Source organism: Strix aluco, chromosome 18, assembly GCF_031877795.1.
Source record: "Strix aluco isolate bStrAlu1 chromosome 18, bStrAlu1.hap1, whole genome shotgun sequence".
Taxonomy (NCBI): Eukaryota; Metazoa; Chordata; class Aves; order Strigiformes; family Strigidae; genus Strix; species Strix aluco.
Window position 1 is genome coordinate 8908644 of NC_133948.1, and position 27851 is coordinate 8936494.

The 27851-nt window shown below is 41.3% G+C and overlaps 1 protein-coding gene across 3 annotated transcripts in view; it reads right to left on the reverse strand.

Annotated features, from left to right (window-relative positions):
• ZDHHC8 (zDHHC palmitoyltransferase 8) overlaps positions 1–27851 on the reverse strand; it is a 121746-nt gene that overhangs the window by 20469 nt on the left and 73426 nt on the right. For 2 of the 3 annotated variants that reach the window (XR_012625658.1, XM_074844313.1), the window contains exons 2-5: positions 9022–9143; positions 4618–4775; positions 1249–1421; positions 457–559 (exon numbers count right to left, since the gene is read on the reverse strand). Coding sequence is in view for 2 of the 3 variants with exons in the window: in XM_074844313.1 (XP_074700414.1) it covers positions 457–559; positions 1249–1421; positions 4618–4775; positions 9022–9143 (556 nt within the window). In the remaining variant the exon portion in view is untranslated. The remainder of the gene's footprint in view (positions 1–456; positions 560–1248; positions 1422–4617; positions 4776–9021; positions 9144–27851) is intronic. The other variant, XM_074844314.1, reaches the window with a different exon arrangement.

Below are 27851 nucleotides of genomic sequence, written 5' to 3' on the forward strand. Positions count from 1 at the left end.
CGAGACAAAGAGCTAGCTCAGACCTTATTATGTGTAGTGTTGGTTAGCTGGGGGAGTTCAAAATATCAGGAGACAGGGCAAAAGCATGATTTTATCTTTTCCTTTCTTTCTTTCAATCTCATGGTTTGTTCAGTCTTACCCAAAGTTTGAACTTCTGGGGTTAATGGTACTCACCACCATAAAACCTATTTCAAGGCCACAAGTAGATTTTCAATGGTAAATAAGCCTGAGATGATCCTTTGTGGTTAAAAGGGGGAAATCTTTGCTTACAGTGCATTCAAGAAAAAAATTTGAAAATAAAAAACTAGGCAATCTTCCTAGATCTTCACAAAAGCTCCAGTAAGAGGGTTACTGCTAAGATTTGGATCATTTTTTGCTTTATCCAAGCTGACTTGCTGAATTCCCTTCCCAACTCAACATCTGAGCCACAAACACAGAGAAAAGATCACTTCTTACCTGTTCATTCGTTGTGCGGCCTCGGGCCACTAGAACAATATGGAAGCCAGTGAGACCAATGACTGGAATAAAGAATAACCCAGCCACACACATGACAGCCATTCTGTACCCAGGAGTTAAAGAAACTGGGGTGAGTGAAGGGAGAAAGAGGCTATGAAGGAGAGGGAGAGGAAAAAGAGGAAAAAAAATATCTTGGAAATAGGCAGGGTGTCCCTCACCTTTACTTAGGTCTAACTAAATTTTATCTCAAAGTTAAGTGCATCTGCTCCTAGTCTGGGTCCTTACCCTTGAGATGGTTAAAAAGTAATGCGAACACATTCATTCTGGCTCTAACCATCTTGTAAAGACTGTTCTGCACTAATCTATCAATAGGGGTAGCACCCCTCAGAGCCAGAGCTTTGTGTACTACACTAGCATGCAGGGGGACTGCTCCCAGGGCAAACTCTGCTTTAAAATACAGTAGTAGAGTTTTAAATACAAGAAATAGTACCCAGCAGTTTAGAGTCACACCCAATTGGAATTAAAATTCAGGGAGGCAGCATATCCTTCTGCTGGGTTGTCATAGCAAAGACTGAGATAGACAAAAGCTATAGTTTTGGGGGTAATGGACAGTTACACAGGTAAGATGGGTACAAAGGAAAACCTGCACTAAGCATTTACAGGGGGAAGAACAATGGAGGATCAGGAGAGGAGTAGATCTCCACCAGTTCCAGAAAGACAAATCTTCAGATTCAGTCTTTCACATTTTTCTCAAGGTCACCTTGAGTCTCAAAAGACCAAAAAGAAGGATACGTAATAGCAGTATGAGCTGCTCCCAGCTTTTCCATATGGTTTAATACGAAGATGAGCCCAAAGGTGAATACTCCAACCATGTGCGTACTTAAGGACAGCAAGAAGAGAAAAAAATAGCGGTAGTTCCTCCGTCCTATGCAATTGTTGACCCATGGGCAGTGATGGTCAAAATCCTTGTAAAGAAAGGGACAGACAGGGAATAACCAAATGGTGAAAGGAAATACATTTTCTTAGAGATAAATTTGAACCATCATCATGTAAAATTTTATCAGGCTAGTTCTGCAGCTTTACAACATGCTACACTCTCTTTAGAGGGCTCTTCTTAGGACCAAGTGGTTTCTGTATCTATGGATGGAGAGGTACTTGAGTGTTTATAGGGTCTGACAAGAGGATATAAACAAATAAAAGACAGGTTATTTATCTGCTAGCAGCAGAAGCACTTATTTTTTATCATCCTTAGCAAGAAGAGTCAATTATAATGACGTTCTCATAATCTATAATGTTTTGAAGATGCAATACTGCTGCAAAATTCTCTGCCCCACATTTCTGTATTACACAAAGCTGAATGAATCTACTTTAAACAACAGACATCACAAAAGATAATTTTTACCAAGCAGGTCCCCAGCAAAAAACAACATCTGGATAAGACACAAGCAAAGTTCTGCGCAAATTCATTAACAGTTATGAACCCAAACCTAACTATTTGTCTCAGCCAAAAGTTCAAAGTCCCTCATAAAGTCAGATCCCTTTTAACAGGAGATTTAATAATGAGGGCAAGCCACAGGCACCTTTCAAGTGTCTTTACACAGTTTTGTAAGCATGTAAATCCATTGTCTTCAATGGGATTATTCTAGATGTGAAAACAAGATCAGGTGCAAGAAATAAACCCTTCTTATTTCTGTGTTTTTCAGAAGAGATATTACACACTCATGACATCAACAAATGAATTCTTTATTCTTTGTTTTGTGGTAATGTTATTTTTAAATATTCCTCAGTGATGACAAAGGAGTTTTTGTATTCTTAAGTTTTGCACAATGTATTTACCAAAAATTTACAAAACACAAGAAAATGGATTACAGCTTTCTCAAAGCACATTAGAAAATGACAGGGGCAATTTAATAAAGATAATTTCAGGCTATATCTGAAATGCTGACATAGCGTATGTCTATCATGCAAACCTGGTTGTATGCAGCCCAAAATATCTATCCATTGTGAAACTATATAAGAATCCACTGCAAACACTTCAGTAAAGAAAACAAAAATCTGACTACTTTTGTCATAGATTCATTTTTGGGTCCATCTGGTCACAGCAGGCTTTAGGTTTTAACTGATTTTACTTCTGCAAGTGTTGTTGGCTTTTGTTGTTTGTTCATTTTTATCAGTTTATCTCAAAAGTTTTATATTTGGGAAAAGAATTTTTATTGCACATTCTAGACTGAAAGCGAAAAGATGTGAATTACGACTCTAATGGGTTCTACATGAAGAAGCCAGTAGAGTCACTCCTATCACTGCCTCCAAGCTCTTCTAGAATAGACAGGTGAGCGGGAAATAAGCATCACAAGTATCAATAAAGCATGCTGTTTAAGACCATGATTTATTGATTCAGAAGTCATTAATGCTTTTTGCCTATATTCCTCCACAGCAGTCATAATTTAATTATACAAGCAGAGCTTCTTACTTGCCCACCAGAATAGCAAGGAACGTTCAACTGATCTGACCATCAATAAAACTTCTGGAGAGCTAGGCAGAGTCACCTTGTGTTCTGCTGTTTTATTTAGGTTACTTTTGGATGCTCTCCCATTTTCATTTCTGCTGCAGAACTGACTCCCATGGAGGCCTTATGGCAGCATGAAATTGCAAGTGTTTATATCAGTGAGGTTTGAGCAATCTTTTTCTGAGAAAACTTCACTTGCTGAAAATGAATTCTCATGCTGAGCCACTGGGGAGGGCAGAAGAAGGAAATTCTATGGGACAACTGAGAATTTACCATCATCTAAACAATCCTCAGGACCTAGAATTAGTGAAAACATTTATGTTTTAGAACTAGGAATATATACAACTCAGGTTTTCTACAAAAAATCCAGCTCTATTCAACAATTCACAGAGTCTAAAGAAATTGTGTGACACAACTTACGAACAGCTGTGCCTATTCCCCTCCACTCAGGGACCTTGGCAGCTCCTTACTCTCCATCCTCTCAAAACCCACATCCTACTAAGGCCTTCCACAACAGGATAGCCTTGTCCTATTTATCGATGGTTACTAGGCACAGCACTGCTTCCAGATAATTATAACTTAGATATATATTGCCCTGAAGGAGAAAATGACTGACACAAGATAAACCCAGACAGCTTTTCTCTCGCATGTAACTGCTGCTTTCTTTGGAACTCTTCCCTTGCTTATGGCAAAGAGGATTAGGACAAAGATGGTGTATACAGCATTCCAGCTGACTCTGGTATTTTTTCCCTTTCTGATTAGTAATTCCTTTCATTTTAATGGCACAGCTGAATATATTTTAGACATATTAAAGATTTCATCTTTCTATTGGGAAAAAATAGACCTTGCAGCAGAAATGATCCTTAAGAAGTAGATTTTTTAGCTCAGCAATAAAAAATTCCCCCTAGCAGTACACTGCTGTGGATATAGAACTCTGTACTTACAAGTTTTGGAGATGTTTATAGCCCAAAAGCACATCTTACTGTCTGGGGGGTATTTTTAAAAAATCCTGTGTGCCTCACCAAGACCCTAGGGCTATCAAGAAACATTAAAGTCTCATAATTCAGAGCAACCAACATTAGAAACATGAATGAGTTCATGGTCTGAGCTGGGGTGTTGAAACAAACATGGGGTCCTTCTATTGACTGGAGAACCACTCACTGAAATATGAGCTTTGTTTTCCCAAAGCTCACACACCATTCTAGCTTCTCTGCTCATCCACTAATGTAAGCACCAGTTTGTTCCAAATGAAGTGATGAGACCTAAGCTCATGCACAACAAGCTACAATGGTTCACCCTGAGCTTCCTGCTCTCCTGCACTCTGCCTCTGCATCAACTCTTCCATTCAGCCCTTTTTTACATTGATGATCTCTTAGCTACTTCAAGGAAGACATAGGCAGCATTATAAATTTTTATTCTAATTATCAGTGGCAACAAAGTTGACATCAAACATTAATGCATATGTAACATACACCATAACTGAGGGCTATGTTTCAAATGGTACTAATTAGTAGGAGTCCATCAACAAGACTACAGTTGGGAACTTCCAAGAACTGAAATACTGGGGGAAGCACTGAGCTGCATGTTTCCAGTAGTATGCGCAACCTCAGCACTGAAGCAAAGCCAACAGGTCACATAATCAACAGAACGGTTACCTCAACACAGTTGTCACAGACGCTGCAGTGAGAGCAGCGTGGAGGACGGTAGAAGTGACAGGTGGCACACCATTTCATCCGTACTTGGATTCCTTTAATCTCCACATTCTTGTAGAGTGGAGCTCGGAAGTCATCATCTTTATCTTCATCTTCATCTGCTGCTCAATGCAAAACTAAAAGTTAGTGGAAATAACAGAGGGTAAAGATAAAAGCTAATCCAGCCAGTGCCTTGGATACTGGGGCACTGCACGTGCTCTCGGACTTGTCAGAGAAATAACAGAGTGGTGGAAGTGATGGACTTTCAGAACAGGTTGTCCAGGCTGCAGAACACTTCAGTGATAAGGGCTTGTTTTAGCACCTCCCGTAGGAGTGCTGTGCAGCCTTACTCACCAGGCTCTGGACAAAGAGAGGTGTTGGAGTCTTAGCCAGCATTTACAACCAGAATGAATAAGATGAGCTGCAAACTAGAGTCAAAGAGTAATGGAAATCACCCAAGCCCTTTTTGTGATCATTTCTGCTGCATGCATTTGGGATTAATTCAGTGCTAGCCTACCAGCACATAAAGAAAGAAATTACAGTGATAGATAAGAGAAAAAGTTTGTGCTAGTTCAAACCCCAAAATCAACCCAGATGACCCTGAGTGACAATTTGTTCAGCACTCTAGTGTCAGCTCACAATCATCCCAAAGACCTCTTGCCCCAGGGAGTGTGATGCCACAGTGAGATACACCATTCTGAAGCAGTCTGTGTGCTTGCGACAAGCCCTTGTACCAGTGCTCACTTCTTTAGAACATATCCCGTGCTCACCTCTTCATAGCGTACCCAGAACGCTCTTGCTCTAGTAACAGTACATAACTGGGAAGATCTCACCTCTCTCAAAGGCAGCATGGTCTACTGATCTGAGCACAGGAATGGGAGTCAGGAAGTCCTGTATTCTAATTTTCTCACTCTGTGGCCTTGAGCTAGTCATTTAGCCTCTCTTTGCCATTAGTAAGATGAGGATGACAATATAGCAGTCATCTTATTAGGGACAACACGGAGGGCAGATGGTTTATCATCTCAGCTAAGCGCTTCCCTGTTTAAGAAAAGAGGCCATTTAAGAATAAATGCACAAAATAAAAGCCAGTCTGTAATAGACAAGTATATGTTGGGAAGAAAAGGAAAAAAATGAGAATGGGGTTCGTGAAAGTTCGTCTTTTATTCTAGATTCCTGTGATCTTTATTTGTTTCCTTTTGACAGAGAAAATCGAAGATGTTCACATCCATTTAACACTTGGTTAAACATTATAGTGCAGCTGGCACTGGTTGACTGGCTCCAAATTAGGTGGAATTTGATAATATTGTCCCAGCGGGGCATCAATCACTGTCATTTAGTTCTATATTAAATCTTCTCTAGATGCGTTATCATGATCCAATTTCCATTGACTTCAGAGGGAGTTTCTCCCTTCACTTAGATGAGCTTGGGATCTGGCTCAGCTACAGTATTTACTTTGCAAGAGTATTCTCTGGATTAATGTTTCTGCGTGGAAGCAGAGTGCTGTACTGGCACCATTCTCTATAATTTTCCTTCATAACTAGTCAGTGGGACTCTTAGTGAAAGCTAGACTCTAAATCCCTTAGACACTTCTATAAATACAATCTGTAGGTTCTTCAATACTATTATAAACTAGCTCATGCTGTATAATACTTGTGGGCATATGAAAACAAGACACTGGGACAGTCAAACCATTTAAGCTCTTGTAAAAAAACCTGCCTATGCAGACAAAACGTCTGTACATTGCATATACCTACATGCATATAAACACACTAATCTTGCAGAATTGACACACACTTGAAGAGTTCGTATAAAATATTCACATCAAAAACATTGGAAGCCAGTTTGTAGTTGGTATCTATAAATAGCCAGCAACAAACATTGCCAGTCTCAACCCAGATCTCTAAATCAGATTTGCAAGGTAGTCCCAATTTCAGTGACTTAATACTTGCTTTCTTTTTTGTTCATTTAGTCATATTACTGGCAACTGGCTCGTACAGCGCCAATACTGATTCATACCAGAAACATTCAGAGAGCCAATAAATTAAGGAATTATTAAAAAATGAGTAATGGATCTGGGAGTTTGATTCAGGCCCTCTTCAACAATCCACGAGTGAGCTGGGTTTACTTCCCCCCATAGTCCAAGTTCTATCTGCCAGAGAACCTGTAAGCTCATACGATATAGCTAGAAATGTGATTATTTCCAGCTTTCACTGATCTGAGCAGAATACATTGGCAGATGAATGTATCTTACTACACAGATTCTCATACTCTTATCCACTGACACAGGGCAGCCAAGTCTTGTGTTTTTGTATCATATCTTATGATTTTTGGTGGCTTCCTTAAATGAATCATGTGATTTCATTAGAATCTCAGCTTTTGTATTGCTTATTTGTTGTTTTTGTTTTGAAGTAAACTCGTAACTATGAGAAATGTGCTAAGAAGCTTGAAAATCAAGAAGATTAAACCTGATTTCAATAACAGAAAGCAGATAGATCTATTGTATATTCATTTTAAATCACTCCTACAATTTTTGAACTCCCTGCGCTGGCAGCTCTGCAGGCAGCGTGGGGTGGTGATAGCTTTTTTCACATGCACACTTGTGAGCTGAAATAACATCTGCTCCTCTTTCCTCCCAGCACTGGTATTTATAGTCTTTTCCATCTTTTCTTTTCCTTATCATTTGCTTCCTTCACACATCTAAACTCCTACTCCATCACTTTCTTCCAGGATGGCTTCCACCCCTTTTCTCATCCTTTCCCCACTCCCCTTGCTCCCAGACTCTTCCAGACCAAGCACATGCACAGCATAGAGATATAAGGCCACAAATGAATAGAAGGAGACAGAAGAAAGGCGAGCTGTAGGAACTCCTGTTCTTCCTGCTTTGCTCCTGACTCCCTTGTGTTAAGGGAGACGGGAAGGGAGAGAAGGTGATGAGAAAGTTTCAAAGTTTCTATTTGACCTCCTTGTGTGTTTCTCATTTAAATGCAAAGTTCAAAATAAAGAACTTGTTTGCAAAAGGAAGTTAGAGGAGTGCAAAGGAAGGTATGAATTTACAATACACTCAGTACTGATCACTCATAGGGCATGGTGAGTGCCCAGCTGCAGGCTCCAGTCTGAGAGAATGATGTTGCACAAAGATATTGCATTCCAGACTGAGATTTTCAAAACTGAACAACTTTATTCCAGCTCTCCTCCTACCAAAGGCAAAGAGCATGGATGCTTTCAAGAACCTCACACCCAACACATGTTTAACCGCTGCTATGTCTGGTGAGATGGAGGAACTAAAAAGTCCAGGAAAGCTCTTTGGAAAATCTCACTAGCATCTATCTGTACCTTTAAGCACCTAAACACTGCATCACATAATCTTGCACAAATGACTGAATCTTGCCTTTGTCTTAATTTGCCTTTACACACAATTATTTCCTTAAGTGCTGCAACACTTAATCAGTGGTTCAAAAGCTTCAGCTGAAAGGAATGGCAGACAGATGCTCATCATTAGACACTGCTACCTGGCACTTTCTATTCAAGGAAGCCAGCAGGACAGGAACATCGTTCTTGTCAGGTAGCAATTCAAAATAGATATTGAATTCAATGAATAGAGGTGAGAAAGCACAGCTTGTGGAGAGTACTGATCCCATGGCTTAGTAAGACTGCCTAGAGCAGTCTCTGCTGCAAACTGCATGTGAATAATTATTGGAAGATGGATAAAATGAGGTGATAATTCTCTCATTAGGATGTGTTAAGAGAGATAGCTGCACTGTGGTTCCCATTATAAAAGCTGAGCGATCTTTATCCTATTTAATCAGCTGTGAATCAGTACTAATTTAAACAGGCATGTCTTTCTAAATGTATACATTTTTAGACACGCTTAATTCAAGCTTTAATTATTATCTTTTTTTAGCGTTCAATCCTTTTGCATTCATTTTAAGGCTTTTTGGAAGGTCTGCTTTGATGAAGCTGTTTCAGAAAGTGTAGCCTCTCCCCTCCACCATGCTCTACTACCTATTGTGAAGACAGTGACTTAAATCCAATGTGCCAGCATGACACAGGGGATGGCAATCACAATCACATCAGCCAGAAGAGCTACTCAAGGAGAACCATTCTAGGCAACCCTTTGCCCTCAACTGCCAGTCTGAGCAAGTGCAAGGACAACTGACACCTAGCTCAGAAGAGATATGGAGGGTATCCAGCATTTCACTACCATCCCTCCTCTACTGCCAGCTGAGTATTATAAATAAATAAATAAAGTTTACAAGAAAGAATACCAGAAAAAAGAGGATTAGTCAACAAACAGTGCATTTGGATACCTGACACCTCCTTTGGTTTGGGTTTTCACATCCCACTCCCCCCAGTCCCATTCTCTGTTACCTCGTGGGAAAACTCCGGGGTCCATGAAAGTTGCCATGCTGAAGTTTGCCAGTACAAACAAAAACACGAGCCCATTGTACACTGGGATGGCTGGGGAGATGGCTTTTGTCAACCAGGGGCACCTGTGGAGAAGAGAAGTTATAGATAAGAGCTCTTCCGGCTGTAACACGTAGTCTCTTTCCATTCACCATCATCACATAGAGAAGCAGTCTTGCCCCCTCCCAACCAGCCATGCAGCAAGGCTGAATTTGCAATTTAACAACAGAAATTTCCATAAAGCCAGTTTCAGTGATCTAAAGTACATTACAGACATCCTCTGTAAAGCTGCTTTGTTCCACAGCACAGAAAGCACCAATTGTTCACATGGCTCATAGGGCTTTGCAACCCTACTGCCTTATTTGCAACCTGGCATTTTGCTTCTCTGTGTAAAAGCTTCATCCCATTGTTGCATTTCTGTTTACCTTCTATATAGCCTTGTTACAGTTGGTGTTACTTTCAATTTTCACTGGTGTAAAGCAGAATAGGATTCTTAAACCACTGATCTCCACAGCAGGTACAAAGAGAAGCACACCCACTTCTCACTACACTTCCCTGAGTGGTTTTCAATTCCAAATGATACTCAGAACCAACACTACAAAATCTCTGCTTGAGGGAAAGTTTAGTCAGACCGAGCATGTGCTCTGCAAGTGTCAGCAGAATCTAAGAATGCAATATCGAAAAGAAAGTGGATGGCTCCTGCCATGTGAACACCAGAAAAGCTTGCTGCCCACCTGGCGAATGCAACCAAGAGGAACTGAAGACAAAGGATAAAGGAGAAAAAGTAGGAGACTTTGGAAAGAGGATGGAGAAATGCCTGTTATAGGAAAACTGTTCTAATTGCAAAGAAGAATACTTCCTACCAGCAGAGGAGGGCAGGACCAAGGCAGAAAACAGCCTATCTTACAGGCAATTTTACTCAATAAAAAGCAGTTATTCACTCAGCCATTTCAGCCTCTCTAAAGCTTATCACTAAACACTAGACCAAATCTACTTCTCTGTTCTACATAAAGAGGTTCAGTGTTAAAGGGTTGCTGAGGGGAAAAATCTGATCAATCTCATGAATCTTGCAAATAAATAATGAAAAATGTGGGACAAAGAATCTCTTTAAAAAAACTAAGACCCCTGACTGAGTGGCTCCTTAGATTTCCACCTGCCTTGACAGTCAGGGACTCCTCCAAAGCTGCTAAGCAGACAGCCATTCAGCAGCAATACCTTGCTGCCATTAGCATAAATCATATATTGGCCCACATTTTCTGGATTGTATTTTGCCTGAATTACATCTACGGTTGAATCTGGTTGTCTGCCAGGCTGAAGCCTGTGGAGAGAAAGTAAAAACAACAAACAAACAGCCTTCTCCCAAATCTAATTCTCACTGGTTTTGCTACTGATATGCTGTTTTGAACAGCTGAGAATGGCATTATTGATCTCAAAAGGACACTGTTAAACATGCTCTTGTGGCCAGCATTAGAAGGGCACCACGTTTTCTCCTCCCATTTCTTTGTGAGCAGGCAGCAAGAGATTGTTTTGCACTCCCCTTCTCTTCACAGCCTGGCTTTTAACATTGCACTGCTGCAAACTGCTTTTAAAAGGGACGGTTCCTTGTGTGTGCTTCAATCAGGCTGGCCTGAAGCAAGTGAAAGATGGACAAATCCTACCCAGGTGAATGAACTGTAAAGCCGAGAGCAAGATATGTCTGTGGCCGGGGCCAAACCTCCCAACTGACTAGGGAAGAAGGAAAAAATAAATCTCACTTGAGTAAGCCCGCTTTGCTATAGTCCACAGAGTGGGAGCAGAAGCACGAGGTTTCCCTTGGGACTGGTCTTAGTAGGGAGAGGCTCAGGAAATTAACACCTATTAAGAGAATAGGAAAGGGCTGAGAGTTCAGGGGAGGAGAGCTGCATTTCTCTGTGTTTCTCTTACATTTGGGATCTCATCCAGGTGGTCATGGAGCTTGGGTAAGGAGCAGATCTTGTAGAAGAGAAAGCTCATGGAGATGAACTAGCTCAGACAGACCCAGCTGAAGACAGCTTGACTCCATGAGATACCCTAAGACCCTTATGTTTCCCAGGAACTGGAATTTCAAGATGCAGCAAGGCCACACTGACTTGCTGCCACGCTCAGTTTTCCTCAAAGCAGCTGCCGATGACTGAAAACCAAAGCAAGGCAGAAGTTTCTCACTTGCCATGAAATGTGCCGCAGTGACCTTGCCAAGCAAGCTGCAGGTCTGTCACTAACAACAGTTTCTGCCAGATCCTTTGGCGGAAAGCAAAAGAAATCCTGAAATAAGCAGTTATAGAATGAATTCTACCCAGGGAAGGGTTCTTCCCTCTAAATTATAGTAAAATTAGATTCAGTAATGGGCATGACTGACTTAATTTCTTCCCATGAAGAAATTGCCTACACAGAAAGATTATGAAGTTACCCACTGCTTGTCAAGCATGGAGGAGAGATTTCCTTGGCAGTAAAGTCAAGTAAGTTGGCAAATCAAGGGACAGGAAACCCTTTCTTACAGACAACTAGTTACTCAGAACAAGATTATAATGAGAGAGACTGTCTCAGATAATTAATGTAAGCATTTGTTAACGTTCTCATTTGTGATTTACTTTGTCATGTTCCCAACAAATACATCAAATTACTAGGAAAAACTTTAGCCATAAGCTAGCTAAACTGAACAGCTCATTTAATGGGTAAATAGTGTATCTGAAAATACATCACGGAAGTTGAAATAAAGGATAGAGTGAGTCATTGTGCATATTAGCCAGAAGGTCTGTTCACAATCCTTCCATTTTTTCCTCTTAGAATCTTTATGCAGAATCACAGATTACATAAAATTAGATGGGACAAAAGGGGCCTCATTTGTAAACTAGACTGACCGATAGAAACAGATGGGGAGATCAAGTCCTGGCTCATAACTGTAAATAGGTCTGAAAAAGAGAATAAAATTGCTACTAGGATTCCCAAAAATGATGCATCCTCCCTATCCCTCTCCCCTAATGCACACATAGTTTTAGGCAAAGTAACAGAAATTCTAATCCAAGTCTGGCAGGTGGTTTTATCACTAATCCATCATGCAAAAGTCTGGCTTCTGACCCTCTGCGCTCTCTGCCTCCAGAAGGAAACTGCAGAAATATCTGAGCACGACCTGTAGTGAGTTTCTTCTTACTTTGTGCATATCTTCTCTCCAGGAGATCTGCTTCCAGCAGCAGTAACACTGATCTATGGGACAAATCTAGCAGTTGCTTTTTCTAATAGAAGTTGTTATGTATCTAGATAAACCACACATGGATTCAAAGCCTTCTTTGTTCAGTGAACCCAAAATTTCAAGACGCTACAGTCCCGTGTCTTCAACTCATCTCACAGAGGAATTACATAGCATGAAGGGTACCACAAATTTTATTGTGCCATATAAATTGAGACAACAGCAGCGTATAGTCCCCTAATGGAGCACCACCACCAGATTCTTCTGAGAGAAAAACTAAACCCCAGATTTCTGACGTGCACTGAGATCTAGGAGCAAAACCACCAAATCCTAACCCAGAGCTTTTCTATTACAGCTTAATTATTGTCAAAGAAAGCTGCACCTGTTGTGTTTGCTGGAGCACCTGCAGAATCACTGTCACTGCAGAAATCCAAGGCAATATTCTTGGACAACCAAAAAGTTAAGTGATGGAACACAGCACCAGATGTGCTATGACTTGCTTTTTGCATAAGCAGCTAGACATGCCTCACTTGGCATATCTACAGTTCAGAAGACTCTCCGTTCCCCGTGGCCATTATTCCTCACTCCACAATCAATGTTTAAATTCAAGGTATTTATGAAAATAAATGTACGATGGCTGCTCTATTCCAAGTTAGTTTGGATTCCTCACTTGAACCAGGAGACCTGAAGGATAATATTGCTACTGTTCCGGGTATCAGCCATGCTACATCAAGAACTGCTCAGGAGAGAAAGCTTCAATGGTTTTGTTTACTGTAGAAATTAAGAGCCAGCACACGCCACCATGGCATACTAGAGATAATTATGGATCTCAAATTCTTCTGAACGAAGCACACAATTACACAGGCAGCATTTTCCTCATAATTATACTTCTCCGACACAGAGTGATTCTGCTCATAACTCAGAGGAGAGTAATTCAGGATGACAGATTTAATCTCTTTTATCCTATTTACTCTTGAAACCCTATCCTAATAAAATGGAGAGTTAAAAAGATTAACAAATAGGATGACACAACTTGCTAGGTGTCAGATAGACTTATGCATCATCAGCTGCCTTCCTCTGCTAAACTAAACAACAAATAATCCTTTCTGCTTTTTTGCTTGGTACTTTGTAGCAAGACATGTTTGCATCTTATAATTATAGTTCACCTATAATTAAGTAATTGAATAGGACATTTTTTCTTGAATCCTGCTCTAAGTTAAGATTTGATGGTTTTCATTAAAACCTTACACATGCTTGAAGAGGCAGTAGGCCATAGAGAATGAAGCCTGGGATTTCAAGAAGTGAGTTTTAGTCTTGGCTCTGACACTGGTTTGCAGAATGAAAGCCATCTGCTTCCCTCCTCCGCCCCAGTGAGGCCTTTTGCCAATGAGACGCGAACCACAGAGGGGAAGGGATCACCTGTCATTTTGCAAATCTCAAACCGCCTCTGTTAGGGCCAGGCTGGTGGCCCTGGTGTTCGCTTCCCTGGAACCCAGCTCCAGACACCCACCACCCTCTCCTGAACTGGGCAGGGGTGAGGCATACAACTTCTGCTCACAGGCTGCTGTGGGAGGATGTGTCTGTGATTTACCTAGGAAACAAGGTCAGTGGTTCATTTTACACTCTGCTTGGAGCACAACAAGCACGTGTGTGCACAGACTCCCTCGGGGTGCTGGGTGCCTGGAGGCCAGAGATGAGGAGCACAACATGGAGCAGGAGGCTATAACCCTTCTCTTTCTAACAGAAAGACAGTGAAATCTGCTTGTGTAGTACACAGAGATGTGTGAACCTCAGGAGTACAGACAGGCACCCAAACTTTGGATATTTACCCACACCAAATAAGAAGACCCTGAGGATTGTCTATTTGGCTGCTCAGCTGCACCTAATATTTGATCTGAGATTACCACACATTCTTCCCCTCAGTCTCAAACAGATGGCTGATATGCAACAAAACAATTTATTTCTGCACAAATCACAAGGCATGGGTTTATAACACGTGAAAGAAAGCATCTCTTAACTTGAATCAACTTCGTCTGCCATTAGAGTGGTAAAACAGTAACATGAAATAGCTGATTCAGTGCATGCAAGTAGAAGAAGCTCAGTGAAGTAGGGACTAATTAGATAAGAGGGGTCAACAAGCAAACATAATTTGACTAAGCACTGGTACTAATTTCACTGAAAACTTTCAAACTGTGTCCATAAGTTTACAGCAGCCTGTCCTGATTTGATTCCTCTCCACCAGTTTCTAGCCAAACCCTGACTGTTAAGAACATGTACCAGTTTGGGTACTGTAAAATTCATGTAAACAATTTCTAATCAGCACCAGATCTGACCAAAGACTTAACATTTCTAACAGTACCCTGATACGCAGCAACCCTGGGAGCTGGACGCAGCATCCTGCGCTGCCCAAAAGCTGCCCTACCCTGAAAGGCACAACAGTCTGGATGGCTGAGATGGTATGTCAGAGAAGAGACAGGTACACAGAGGTGAAAGTCCTCCAAATCCAGCACTGTACCAGCTGGACTATAAATGAAAGGGCTATCAACTGACTGATTCTGAACACCCACATTTTAGAAGAATTTGGAAAGAGATGTAAACATTGTACCTTAAAGCCCATTCCACCAGTGTGTATGTAGGACAGAGAAAGTGCAAGACAGCACCCTGAACGCTGTACATCGCCCAGTGTGCATGACAGAGCTCTCAGAAAAGGGCAGAGATCTCTTAGTCTTTAGAAGTGAAAATCTAACACTTTTCTCACATATCCCAGTCTGGGTGAGATTTTTCCATTTATATGCTCTTTCCTACCCTGAAATCACAGAAAAGTACCTTTCTGGAATAGTAACAGAAGAAAAAAGAGAAAGCTCATTTGCCATTTTTTGTCACTACCAAAGATAGCTTGGAGATTATTGTACATCTAAAAATATTTTCTGAGGTGCTAAGACATCTGCAGGTTTAACAAGGCATCACTAGAAACAGTCAGGAGAGAATGTATCTGAGTGTCATAACCAACATGAAACAAAACGGCAGGTCTTGTGAAAATAGCAGGAGGTTCAGGATAAGCCACATCCTTTGCTCAGCTCTGCCACATCAGATTTTGATAAATGAACTAATTTCTGCACCATATCTTACTCACTGGCAAGACTGCAGATAATATATTGTTGCCATAGCACTACACCCTCACTGTGAGTACAGCAGTTGTACTGATAGAAAGTGATATCAAAGTAAAGGATAACAAATCCGAGTGTTACATAAAAATGGGAAAAGGAGAAGTAAATACTGGAGAATTTACTACTGAAAAACAGAAACTGATGAGAGCAGAGTGCCACATGGAACAGCTCATGCTGGTGGTAAGTGGGAGATACCAAAACATCTACCCTGGGTTTCCAGGTGCAGTTATCCATCACAAGAGACAAAAAATCCCCCCAACTCCTCCCACCAAAACCCTCATGAATTGCATGAGCCCCTTCCTAATTTGAAATATAGCTGAACACTAGAGGCAGAGGTTCAAATCCATCACCTGCATAACTGTGTTTAATTATTCACAAGAAATGTGCTGGGCTGAAATTCACTCAGGTTTAACAAGAGCTGATGGGGTTTCAGTGAACTTTCCATTACACTCTGGACTCTGTCCAAAGGGTAGTGGTTCATGTCTGGCAATGTACAGATCAGAGGAGCTAAATCAATTAATAAGTCAGCTTGAGACATAATGGTCCTTGGTGAAAAGTCTTATCTAGGCTATACATCACCGCCAAAGTAAAATACACTCTACCCTTTTCATAAAGCTTCTTGAAAGCTCTGGAGCATGTTCCCTTCGTCCCTCTTTAAACAGTCTCCAAGTATGTGAGAGAAGACGCTATTGTCATGTGAATTGATGTGGGAGAAATATAGAGAAGGAACAAGAATATCAATAACCAATTATGAGTGAGACAACAACAAGGGTAAACATATCCATCATCATCATCCTCAAGTTCAGAAGCCATCCAGCCATCCCAGACCTATTGCACAGGCAGAGATTGACCCTGCAGCCAGGACATACGCTTACGAGCTACACAAACAACATGGCTTTCCATCACCTGCGTGGTGAGCAGACAGGACTGGATCATGCTGGAGTCAATGCACGTGCTTGCAGAATGCTCTTGGCATGCTCAGTAGCTGCTGGGAGCCCAGAAACCTGGTAGAGCACCAGTACATTCACCATACAAGTAGCAAAGACATCGGTTACTGCTGGGAGCTGCATTCAGTTGCTCACAACAGCAGGGCTTGGGCAGGCAGGGGCTGGGCTCATTTGCACATACAGATCAAACCTGCAAAATCCTTCTTTACACAGTGCTTTGAAATTTGCATTGCCCTGCAGTGAATTAAGGACCTACACAGAGCCGGTTAGCACTTACTGACATACAAGAAAGCCCAGGACAGAGTTTTTGTTTTGATATACTTGTAAAAGACTATGCTGTAACAGTGTAGCATCACTTGAAATGCCCAGCTTTTCATTTGCACCTCAAATTGAAGGCATTCATTGCACATTGATTCTAGGGTATATATAGGCTGGATTTCAGAGTACACAATAACATTTTTCTATTACGAGAAGGTTAATGCTCACATCAAAGCAAGACAGTAGGTCTTCACGGCACTTCAAGTATCTAATGGGCTGCAAGCAGAGTCATCCTGAGCAGCAATAAACCCTCTGGCGCCTCATGGAAAGGAGCTGATTGCCAGTGCACGGGCAAATCAGAGCGGACTCTGAGTGCAGGCTACAGAGTGCACAGATCCAGAGACAAAACCCCTTATGTGAAGCTCCTGGGTTTGCTTTCTCAGCCCTGGACTTTGCAAAGCCTAAAATGCCACACAAGCTGGGAGAGGCAAGTGTAATCCAGGGCTTCTCAAACATGCACCAACCTTCTATCAGTACCATGCTGAGCAGCTGGAACCAAACCTCACTTTTTCCAAGAGCTAATAAGAAAGCCGAGTGTATTGGTCATGACAGAAGAGGACGGTAAGAAGCCACTGCAAAATAACCACAGCAGGAGAGACACTAGTTGCCCTGTCACATTGAAAGTTTTAAATCCATTTGGTTAGAAAAAGAAGGAACTGCTGCCCAGTAACATTCCTTTGCAGTTCTGTCTGCATATGGCTGGCCACCAGCATCTCTGTACTGCAACAGCTGAATGGCTTCCAGCCCGTTCCAAAACTCACATAAGGGAATTATCAAGCCACAGAAACCTTGCTAAATGGGAAATCAGAGAATTACCTCCAAAAGATGCTGTATGAACCAGTAACTCATAACACAGTTGAGTTCTCAATGCACGTGGCTGCACTGCCCTCAGTCTGTGCTCCCATGTGCACCACTTCCAGCAACAGAGTTCAGCTGCCCAGCACAGTGTCCAGGGAGGTCAAAAGATACTTCTCAGAGTCTGAAAGGGATACATATGCTACACAAGCTGAGTTCTTCCGTGCATTTTTGAAGACGCCACGTGAAATGCAAACTTGTGCTTCTAATTTATAAACATCAGGATTATTCAATTAATACCACATCTACTATAGAAGTGCTAAAAAGAGACAGCCCCTCATCTTGAGTCCACCAGAGTCCCATTGCCCTGAGTAATGAAGAACACAGTTTATTTGGGTTTTATGCCACTAGTGATCCTCATGACCTTTCCAGACCTCTCAGCAATCTGTAACCCAAGTTTTTGTTGGATAGATGGAATTGCACTTGCCAGATCCCATGCCTCTCTGATGGAAAAAATGCACAGGATAGGTGAAGGCTGTTCTCCAGGGATTTTCCTATTGTCCCCACTACTCATGAATCCAACAGCAATGCAGAAAGGTGAGATGAGCTGCTCCTACAGAAATGCTTTTTAAAATAAATTCAAATTATCAGCTGCCTACTTCAGACACACCTGAGGTGATCCCAGCTACTGGCACAGAATGATTTGTACAGACTTTTCTCACTGTATTCCCCAACCACATACTGGCAGAACACATCTAGTACACATTCAGTGTGACATTCATGAGATAGTGGTGTAGTGGAAGCAAAGTAGCTCATTATAAGTATAGTGTGATGAGAGAGAGAAACAGGTAAAGAAATATGAGATAAGGAGGGGGGTGGTGACATCAGTGAAAAGATATAGTATATATCACCCTTATTGAAAAGTTAATTTGACTTTTTAGATACTCCTTTTCCACATGAGCTCAGTAGAAAGAAATTAAATTTCACAAGATACCATCCCTTTACAGATACTAGGGAAATTACTTAACTAAAAGACAGCATCTATTAGATTAAAGTATGTGCCACTTAAATTAACAATGAGCCAATATGCATAAGAAACGTTCAATATGAGTTCTGAACTCTGCGATTATGTCCTCAGTGGATTAGCAGAGAATGGGGTACCATAATGTGCTTTCCAAAATGCAGAAAAGGGAGAAAGATGAAAAGCAGAGGACACCAGCAGAGACAGCCCAGGTGTCTGAGCTTAATCCTGGACACCCTGGGTGTCAGGGTGCCCGTCACGGGTCTGCATCAGAGAGCAAGCTGCCTTGTTAACACTCTGCATTGAAAAGAGCTGCAGGGGCTCCTTGGGGTAGTGGACACTAGTAGGGAATATTTTATTGGAGGACCTTCTCTCTCTACCACGCGTACCACTTGCTTCATGAACTGGCAATGAGATGCCAGCAGGCCCTGTCAGGGATGTTGCATGGCCTGAGCTGGAAGGACATGAAGGACCATCCAGCTGCAGGCGAGGTCTGACACTGCCACCACAATTCAGGTGTTTGGGGAGGGCATGTACCCCAATATCCAGCAGGCTCTGACAAATCTGCCAGCTGCTCTTTGCAGTGCTGGGGCTGAGACTTTGCAATGCTGAGACTTGTACAAAGAAGGAAAAGGAAAATCCTGTGAGGCTGGTAATAGCAGTTAAATTTCTTCCATGACTTGAGAGAACTGTTCAGGAAATTTACAACTAATTTAGACCAGAGGTTCTTGCAGACTTGTCTGGATCATGTACTGACTTTGAAATCTGGAAACAGTACCTGTCCATGGCCTGAATAACACGCTTCAGAGCTGCTAGGCAAGTTCTTTTATCTATGCACTAGCTTGCTTATGCAGGGAAAGGAAGCCAGTCCTAATTTGAACTCTCTTGTTTGAAGATTTCTAGACACATATGCAGCAAAATTACTGCAGCTATTGCAAGGTTTCCCTGTATGAACTGGAAAGATTAGGGATTTCATATTTTACAGAAGAGATGAACAAAACAAAGAGATAGAGGTACCTCTATTGCAAATAGATACAGAAGATAGGGTAGAAAGTATAAACATTCTCATATATTAAGTATTGGGCAAATATATAATAATAAAACAAAAACCTCTCTTAGAATCCCATCTTTAATTTCCCTCTGGAATATTCTCCCAAAGGGGTTTTATGGAAACCTGGCCTGGGAGCGTGACATTTACATACCTTATTCTCACTACACTGAAAAAGCACATTTGCATAGCTGGTATAAGGGGGCCCTAATATATTAAGATTTTAAGCGGAGGGAGAAAAAATAAAAATTACTTTAGCTGAGATTTAAGAAAAGAAAAATGCAAGAGACCTTCATGCTTCAACCTATAAAACAAACTTTGCATTTGGGAAGAACATGCCCCTGTGGCCACCTGCTTTGGGACTTTTCACCCCTTCTCAAGCCACCAGCTGGTACCAGCCACCTCTTGAGACAGGACATCAGAGGAGAATCATCAGTGATTCAGTCTATTTTGGCAACACCTTTACTTATAAACTGGAACAGACCTAACAACTGTGGCCAAGGTAATAAAACAGAACAGGACATATTCTCCAATTCAGCACCCTGCTATCACAGACACCATGGGTACCACCTCGCCTAACCATGCACTGTTCTGAAACCAAGCAACGTTTTATACATGAGGTCTTTTCTCTGCAGGATGGATGCCAGCAACAGCAGGGCAGAATTGGGGTCCTCCCAAACCAGTTCACAGCCCCTTTCTGCTGGAGGACTGTGACTATTTCAGGGCACAAGGTCACAGCCGAAAAATCCTCATTTCTTCCAGCAGAGGGTAGTGGGACACACCAGCCAGCAAGCAAACGTGTAAGATTATATTGCAAGCAAGAGATGTATGCAGCTCAAAACAAAACCAAGGGTGCAATAACAATAATAAAACAAAATGACACTGCTTAGCCCAGTGGAAACGTTACAGAACTAAATGCATTCATCAAATGCAGAAACGCATCAAACTTCAGCTTGTTCTCATTATCTCCACCCTTCCCCAGTAACATCATCACCTTCATTCCCCTTTCTAGTTTTGGGAAGGAACACCCCCAGGCAGCAGCAGGGTCAGAACAGCCTTTTCCTGAACGTCTCTACTAGAAATTTGTCTTATCTTTCCCTCTATGAAGCTATTCTCCTTTCCTTGAGTCTCCCAGAGAAATCACTGAATAACTTTCAGGCTCCATTTCCTCTTTTCTCCCTCCCATCATCCTGTTGCTAAATTAAATGACTGAGCAGCAACATACATGTCCTCATGCAGCAGAGGAACACGGTGATATTGCAGCTTTAATGTGGGTCTGTGGCAACGCAAAGGCATTCTCAGGCGCCTCCATGGGTCTTGCAGCCCATGGGCAGATCTGCAGACAGATGTCCCAGGCTCAGAGGCAAAGGTGACACATCCAGGAGATTCACAGCTGTTCCCATGCACTCTCTCAACAGATACCACAAAGAGCCACTAAGGTAGAAGCACAACCACAGTCTTCTCAAACTACTAAATGACTGTGACCCCTTGGTTTAGATTAAGCATTTCCAATTTTCACAGCACAAACCAAACCCTAGTCCCAAGCCTCCCCTGCCCGCACACCAACAACTGCAACATCTCCGCTCACCATCTAACAGGATTAGGGCAGGCTTCTGGAGGGAGCTTCTCCTGCAGGTGAAATCTTATTACAGGACTTATCAAAGAACAAAAATGCTTTTGGGGAGCAATAAAACCCCAAAACAATCCACAGTGACTGTCACATTAACAGTCATTTTTTTCTTTAAATGATGAAACCTAGCATCACCATCTCAGGTCTAAATGTTTCTGTCAGCTTGGACAAAATATAAAGGAAGTCTTCCAATATTTGTTTTGGTGCATAGGTATTCAATTCAGGTTGACACAAAACAAAATTACTTTGCTTAGAAAACATCCTAAGAGACCACAGCATCTTAATTACAGAGACAGGGAAATGGGATTCGGCCTGGCATATAGATTTGTTTCTTGCTAATTCCACTCTAAAGTACAACAAGGCGGGGATCTCACCAGCAGCCCTGATGGCAGGGGGAAGTGTCATTGCTTTACTTGTGTATTATTTGCTCTATCCCAAACCCCATAATTTTTAAAGACAGCAGAGTCGTTGCTCACATCCTGCAGTGGACATAGGGTAGCTGTTTTCCCTACTAATACCTCAGTATTCACTAAAAGCCTACAGGTTTTGTGATTTTGGGGTGTGTTTTTTTGAAAGAACCACAAAGTTATCAGAAAAGGTACAATTATGCTTTGGGCCTGATGAACTAAAAATCTTTCCAACTCTGTTGCCTTAATTTAGGAACATAAACCAGGATTACAACTACCAAAGATGCATTAACAAAGCTTAATACACTCCTGAGTCAAAATGGGACAATTAGCAGCTCCTGTACCAAAATAGAAGACTATGAAAATGGCATATGTGTCACCATCTGCTAACGATATGCAACAGGCAAACCAATTCAGGAAAAGAAAAAAGAAAGGAAAAAAAAAAAAAAGAAACAGTTTCTTGATGAAACTTGTTCCCATTTCCAAGAATCAAAGCGAATATTCAGTTTAAGCATTACACTTTCCAGATTCCCAGCTGGGACCAGAATGAGAAGCGTCAAGCATCTTATGATTTAACTGTTGAGAAATTTCCAGGCCAAACTTTCAAGCAAGAGGTTTGGCTACAGATCTGAGCTGTGGGTTGTTTTGTCTGTGGAGTTCTACCATTGCTTCCAATAGCAATAGTCAGCATTAGTATGCGTACTCTTTAAATACCCACTTGCTCCTGAACTTTGCTGAAGTTCATAATTCATGCTTTTTTCCCCTTGATTTAATTTAAAGAGTAGGGACCATCATTTTGCTTTTCAGAAAAATATGAACATTTACTTCTTGCTGAACAGTTGTCACAGTGTAATGAAAATACTGTTTAGTTTTTCTGAATGAGCCTCTTATCCCTCTTGCCCTTCCTCCTTCAAATATTTCCTGAAAATCATATGCCACAAGCAAACTAGTTTGGCTTACACTAGAAAATGTCTTAAACTCTGGGATACCTTACTTCCCTTTACATTCCTCTTCAACAGCAGTCTACCACAATGGTTAGGGGAAGTGTGGAGCTGCACATCACCGAAGAATAGCCACAGAGACATAAGCAAAGCTTGCAAAGTTAGAACTGTGCTTTCGCCTCCTTTGATTTGAGGAGGGAAAAATAAATAATAAAAACAAAATCAGAGTATCTTAGTCACTACAGTCCTTTTCTGAAGCGGTTTTATAAATTTGTTACATGACACAAACAGCTCCAATCTTCCTGGTCTCTGTCACTGTCAAAATTTTTGGTAGTGGTTTTGGGTTTTTTTTAACATGACTACTGGAAAATCTAAGCACAGAGGTACAATTCATATTCTGAAGAAAACTTCGAAGAAAACTTATAACTTCTCAAAATGTAGCACACCGTACCTGACTCCAAAGGGCAATAATATGGTAAAAATGAACCATGTTCTGGGAAGTTAAATCCCTGAAGTACCCTTTGGTGAATATGAAAAGCAATTTCTTTTTCAGAGCCAAAAAAGTCCCTTTTTCATGTCTTAATTCCAGGATGCACATTTGAATCCTACCAAAAAATAATATTTTTTCACTCACCCACTGGACTCAAAAAAGGCTCTTTTAAATTTACCTGAAGATGTACAGTCAGGTAGCTAGTGTAAGTCGAGGGTTATTTTTTTCACCAGTTTGCCTATATATTCCACAATTCAGCAAATCTTTTACTCTGGGAACACCTCACCTTTAACACTAGCTGTCCTCCCTCAGCAGTGTTGGGAAGTTTTCCTTTTAAAAGAATGCAAAGATATGTCAATAAAAATTAATTGGAAAGTGTTATAGCCAGTCTCAAGAGAAGTTCACCAACTAGCGGTAGACACGGAATTACTGAAAGAATGGATGAAATCAGTGATTATCAGCAACAGACTAGTAAATCCTTAAATGAAGAGATTTACACTGCTGCAGGTTGGGCATGAAGATGCAGATGTGGAGTGGGGCTCATCCTCTTCCTCATCTTCTATCACAGCAGCCCTTCCCAAAGCTTCTCACTTGCAATATTTATACCTAATTTTCTGACATGCTTACAGGCCTGTTTCCATACATTACAGTTAGGAAAAGAGCCTTCTACATTGCTTGTTCCTCAGGCATGAGTGACACTCATTTTATCAGCTCTTCAACATTTGCTGTTCAACATTAACCACACTAACCATGGATATCAACAGGTTTGGGGTTTTTTTTATAATATGAGATCAATCAAGTAATTGACAAGTTAACAAATCTGTTTGCTTTTCATGGTGCTTTGCTTTGATTTTTTGTAATTAAACAAAAGACTGTTTGGATCCTGCCTTTTCCCTCAAAATGGAGTGTTGCACATACAGGCACTTTAACTCTGTATTTACTTTCTAAAGCGTCGTATTCTCTCTTCTCCCTCCCCATGACAGCTCAAGGCAAACCACAGTGCCTGGGACATCTGGAGGTTGTGGTCTGAATTAATCCCTTCCAGCCACGAACAAAAGCAATCATCTTTGCTGAATTAATAAATACTTAAGACTTGTTAGTATTTGTGAATTGCAAAACTCCGTGCTTGCAAATGCTATACAGAAAATAGCATTTCCTCCTTCAAAACATTATTAAAAAGAAAAGCAAAAGCTCCATGTTAGTTGTCTTAACTGTGCAAGATGAGAAAATGCATCTGCCTTGTGTCTTTAGTAATTGATACATAGCAGCTCCTTTAGTATTCCTTAGTTCTCTTGAATTCACATAACTATGGCTTTAGTTTCCCAGGGACTTTTTGTGAATGTTGGGGGAAAAAAAGTCTAGATAGAATGCTATGGTTATGCTAAAGATACAGGGAACACAGCCTACAAGAAAATGCAAGTATCCTCATTCTGAATAATAACAGATGCCAAGACAGCAGAACCCAGCCTTGAACTGGAAATGTTTTAAAGTATTCACAGTTTGTGCCAGCAAGACAAGGAAGGGGTTAAAGTGAATCCAGAACATCTTAATAGACCTAGAAAAAGCGAGAGTCTGCCAGAGAGTGTGCTCCCACCGGAGCCTCTATACCAGCCCTCCTTACTGGGTGAGGGGCAGCACGGCATCGGTGTAGTTAAACCATTTCAACAAAGCTGTGCCCGTCTTAAAAGTCAATCTGGGTGTGCACGTCTGGCAGAAAGGCTGCCTGGGCAGAAGAGGGGAGAAGACAAGGAGAAACAGAGTCACTTTCTACCAGGATTTTGTTTCCTACATGCTTGACTCAACTCTGAATGCTTGCCTTCACAAACACACAGGCGTTGAATTGTTCAAATCACATATAATCTTGTGTTGCTCATTTACGACAGCGCAACCAGCGACAAAGAAAATAACTTCAAGTGCTCAGCTCCCTTCAAACAGGAAGAAAGCCCGTGGTGACAGGCTAGAGAATGTGTGACTTGTTTTTCCACCACCCCATGATGCACACATACCACACTGAGTTCAGGAAACTGCGTACAGGCTCCGAGCAGTTGTCTGCAAGAGAGTTAAATATCCAGCTCCCCCTCCACAAGTTAGGAGTACAAATCACAAAAAGCAGAACCTGTCTGGAACATCTCTCTTGCAAATTGTTGTAATTTCCCATCCGTCTTCAGCTTGGATGACTTCGCTGGGTCCACAGGGGACGATTTACAGCATTCGTTTTGGATTAAGGGTTCCTAAACTGTGACTCAGGAGACAGAGTAAATGATCTGCAGCTGCCTCACAGAGTCATGTTAGATGGTGAAAGTGCCAATCCCATGTGGTTGTGCTAGTGGGTCCCAAACAAGTTTGAGCCCAACAGTTACCATCTGATCTAAAATTTTAGGAATCAATAGCTGCATCAAGATGATTTGCAGACTGATAAAACCGTGAAAGATTTGTTGGATAACCCCTATTGAAAAGGACATGGTTTGTTCAGGCTTTTTTATTTTTTAAACTAGTAAAGTTGTTGGCTGAACAAACCAATACAACATTTCTTTGTATTAGTGAAATCTATTGTTTGTCATTTGCTTTTGTGTTGAAAGCTACTTCTAACACCACACCTTGCTTTGTCTGCAAACAATAGTACAAACAGTTGTGTTTGGCTTGACATCTAGTCTAACTGCAGTGTGACTCCACAGAAGTTAGTGAAGGCAAATAAGCAAAATAAGAACTGCATCCGCTGGATCAAAAAAGATTTTCAGAAAGGACACATTCATTTGCTCATTATTCTCTGGCAACTTCTGAATGTTGGAAATTTCTGGATTTTTCAGTAGGCACCAAGTCCTTTTTCTAGTAAATAGGAAAGACATGTTTTACGTTTGTCTTTTATGATAGCATTTTCTGTATATTCAGTGAAAGGCAACCATACAGCATGATAATAATGTGTTACTTTACTTTTCCCTTAATTTTCAGTTTCCATACTGCCACAGTTTAGTCAATCAGTTGTTGCCAAGTTGTCTCCAGTGCTATATGAATTTTCCTGTATAATACTGCTCACAAATAGAGGCTAGACTGTGGGAGTGACCTTTGAAATGTTTTGCTCCTTAAGCATCCCCTTTCTGCAGAGTGGATACAACCTTACAGGTGGATGCTTCTGGCGAGTATTGGGTAGTTAACTGCAGTCTGATAGAAAAACTGCATTAGCATAGCCAAGTCTAACATTGATCTACTAGATCAGTGCAAATCTGCAATGCAGATGCAGAAGTCTATTTACCCAGTTCTCTTAAGTATTTTAAGTTCAATACCTGAAGCAACTTTACCAGTTAGCTGCTCAGCACCTTCCACACTGTGGAAGAGTCTTCATAATCTACCGCAGTTCTTGGTCACCAAGTGGTCTGCGTGTTGAAACACCGGTGTTTGAAACAATAAAAGTGGTTGTGTCTGCAGTTTGCAGGCTGCTGAGGTACTCACAACACAAGAACTAAGTAAGCATAAAGTAACACAGCACTGTCGGTATTATAATCATTTAGTATGACCTCATCTCCTACCATCACAGCTGTGTGAGAAGAAAATGGCTCAAGCGAAGATATGTGCTCAGCTTCCAGATACTCCCAGTTATGCTCTGTCTTAATGGGCTATGAATTCCAGCCCTTCAAAGCTTTTGCAACCAATAGTTGCAACTCCACTGTGTCAGGCTCCAGGTCCATTTCGTATTTACATTTAAGCCAAATCGCAACATTTACAATGTGAGCTTTGAAATTCATTGATGATATAAAGCAGACTAAGAGATCAACACTTCTACCTAAGCACATAGGAAGACAGTTTTTCCTCTGTCTTAGTGCATTCCTTCCTTCTGGACAAAGATCTGATATGAACAGGATTGTAGTACCAAGTGCAGGGAATCAAAAAACTACCTGGCAGCAGAGCTGGAATTGAGCACCAGCTGGAACCAGCCCTGGTCAAAAGGGAAGACAGCAGCCTCAAATCTTTGCCTTCTAGAGAAGATGGCCAGCAACACTGCCAGCAACATCTTGCTGTACCAGATGTCCCTTTCTACAAAGCAGCACATGGAAAGGAAAGCAGGACTTTTACAGCTTTTCCTACAATGTCCAAGTGCACCAAGGACCGAACTAGTTAAATCAGTGCTCCATGGCAGCTGATAAATTCTGTTCAGAAACCAAGTAAGCATTTTGAAAAAGGTTTGATTAGAGCTGCCTGGGGGCCTGGCAAGATGCAGGAAACTTATGTGACCCACTTATATTGCTGATCAGAAGCCTCTTCCCAGCAGACCGTGGGATGGTGTAGAGCCACTGAAATTTCAGGGGAAAGCTCTCCACAGAAGTATTCTGTAGTTCATTTTCTCCAACTTTCATTACCATCACCATGTAGCATCACAAATTTTTTTGGCTTTTGTCTACCAAGAATACTAAAGCTTCCTCATGCAATTCCTCTAACTTTTGCTTTGAACTTGTTTCCTTCAATGGGGCTTTTTTGCAACTCTGAAAGACTCTGCATACTATTAACGTGTCAGGAACACTCTCTGTGCATAAAGAATTTGCACGCTATGCAGCAGGAATCTTTAAAAATTGTTTACTTTTGACCAGAAAGAAAGCTCAGAGAGAACTCCCTGATGGAGCATAAATGACAGTGATGGTGAAGCAGGAGTAAAGTGCTGTATCCATGAAAGTGAAAAATAATTTAGTTGGATCGTGAAGTAGATGCTTGGAACATATGTCAAGGCCAGATCAAAACAGCCAATTGTTGCTGTTATCTACTTAATCTTCTGTTGTGTGGAAAAGGGAGTTAGGAAATTCTTTTCAGCCAACCAGACTGTCTAAGCCAATGCCCAAGG